This window comes from Octopus bimaculoides, chromosome 27, assembly GCF_001194135.2.
Source record: "Octopus bimaculoides isolate UCB-OBI-ISO-001 chromosome 27, ASM119413v2, whole genome shotgun sequence".
Lineage (NCBI taxonomy): Eukaryota > Metazoa > Mollusca > Cephalopoda > Octopoda > Octopodidae > Octopus > Octopus bimaculoides.
Window position 1 is genome coordinate 3,602,605 of NC_069007.1, and position 1,120 is coordinate 3,603,724.

Here is a 1,120-nt window from a genome sequence, read left to right on the forward strand (position 1 = left end):
TGACTGAGAGTGAGGATGTATTTGCAACTCTTTTCTATTTCTCTGTCTCAACTCTTTCTCTTTCAGGGTCAGAAATGCTGCTTTGGCCTTTGTCGAAGCTGTTGCCGAAATAAAGCCTTTGTAGAACGATTGGATTGCATAGGTATTTATAGAGCTCTTCTCTCTCTCTGTTTTATTTATTCTCTGACTTGTCTTCTTCATCTAGCTTCCTTCATTGTCTCCTGTGTCTCTCTCCTCATTACTGCATCTGTCTATCTAATTCTCTCTTTTTTCTTCTCATATCATTGCTTCTTCTTTTTCCTTCTCATATCATTGCTTCTTCTTTTTCCTTCTCATATCATTGCTTCTTCTTTTTCCTCTCCCTCCCCATTGCTCCCTCTTACTATCTCTCTCTCTCCTCATTGTTTCCTGTAATTAAATTCCTAGCTTCAGGTAAAAGAAAATACAGGAAGATCAGTTAATAATGATTTTATTCAAAATATTCCCTTCTCAGATTCACATACGTATTATTGCTGTAGTCCTTCAGTTTTTTTAAGCCTTGTAAAAGAACTCAGAAGGTTGAGATTCCAACCAGACCAGACCAGTCCTTTCATGATATTCTTAAAGCCAAGAACTTTTCAGCACTCCCTCACACACACACACAAGGGGATGCCGAAAAGTTCCTGGCTTTTCGTAAAAGCAAATCCAGGAGGATCAGTTAATTATGCTTTTATTCAACACATTCCCCTCGTACACTATTCAATTAGTTGTGTGTGTGCAAACTATAGAATTGTCTTCTTCTGCTAAATTAAACAAGTTTCTTGATTTTATTTTTTTTTTTTTTTTTTTTTGTTTTCAAAGGTCATCGGTTCACATTTAAATCCCGTCCAAAGCCTTACAAAACTGAAGAAGGACCAGAAGTCACTGCTGTCGACAATTAATTTTATTCTGCAAGAAGACACATTTCACCCAACCAAATTTATTTTCTTTTTTTAAATTGGGACATTCAATGGTTTTCTTTCTTATTCCTTTTCACACCCACATGCAGCAGTATATCATTTGTGTGTGTGTGTGTGAGGTTTGGATATAAATATGCGTGTGAGAGTATGTATGTTTGTGTACATACATATATATATATATA

At 35.7% G+C, this 1,120-nt stretch overlaps 1 protein-coding gene across 1 annotated transcript in view; it reads left to right on the forward strand.

Annotated features, from left to right (window-relative positions):
- Positions 1-1,110, forward strand: part of LOC106882767 (tRNA-dihydrouridine(16/17) synthase [NAD(P)(+)]-like) — a 14,977-nt gene extending 13,867 nt beyond the window's left edge. Inside the window, exons 11-12 of the mRNA XM_014933549.2 lie at positions 67-142; positions 841-1,110. Of these exons, the coding sequence (XP_014789035.1) occupies positions 67-142; positions 841-920 (156 nt within the window). The 3' untranslated portion in view covers positions 921-1,110. The remainder of the gene's footprint in view (positions 1-66; positions 143-840) is intronic.
- The last annotated feature ends 10 nt before the right edge of the window (positions 1,111-1,120 follow it).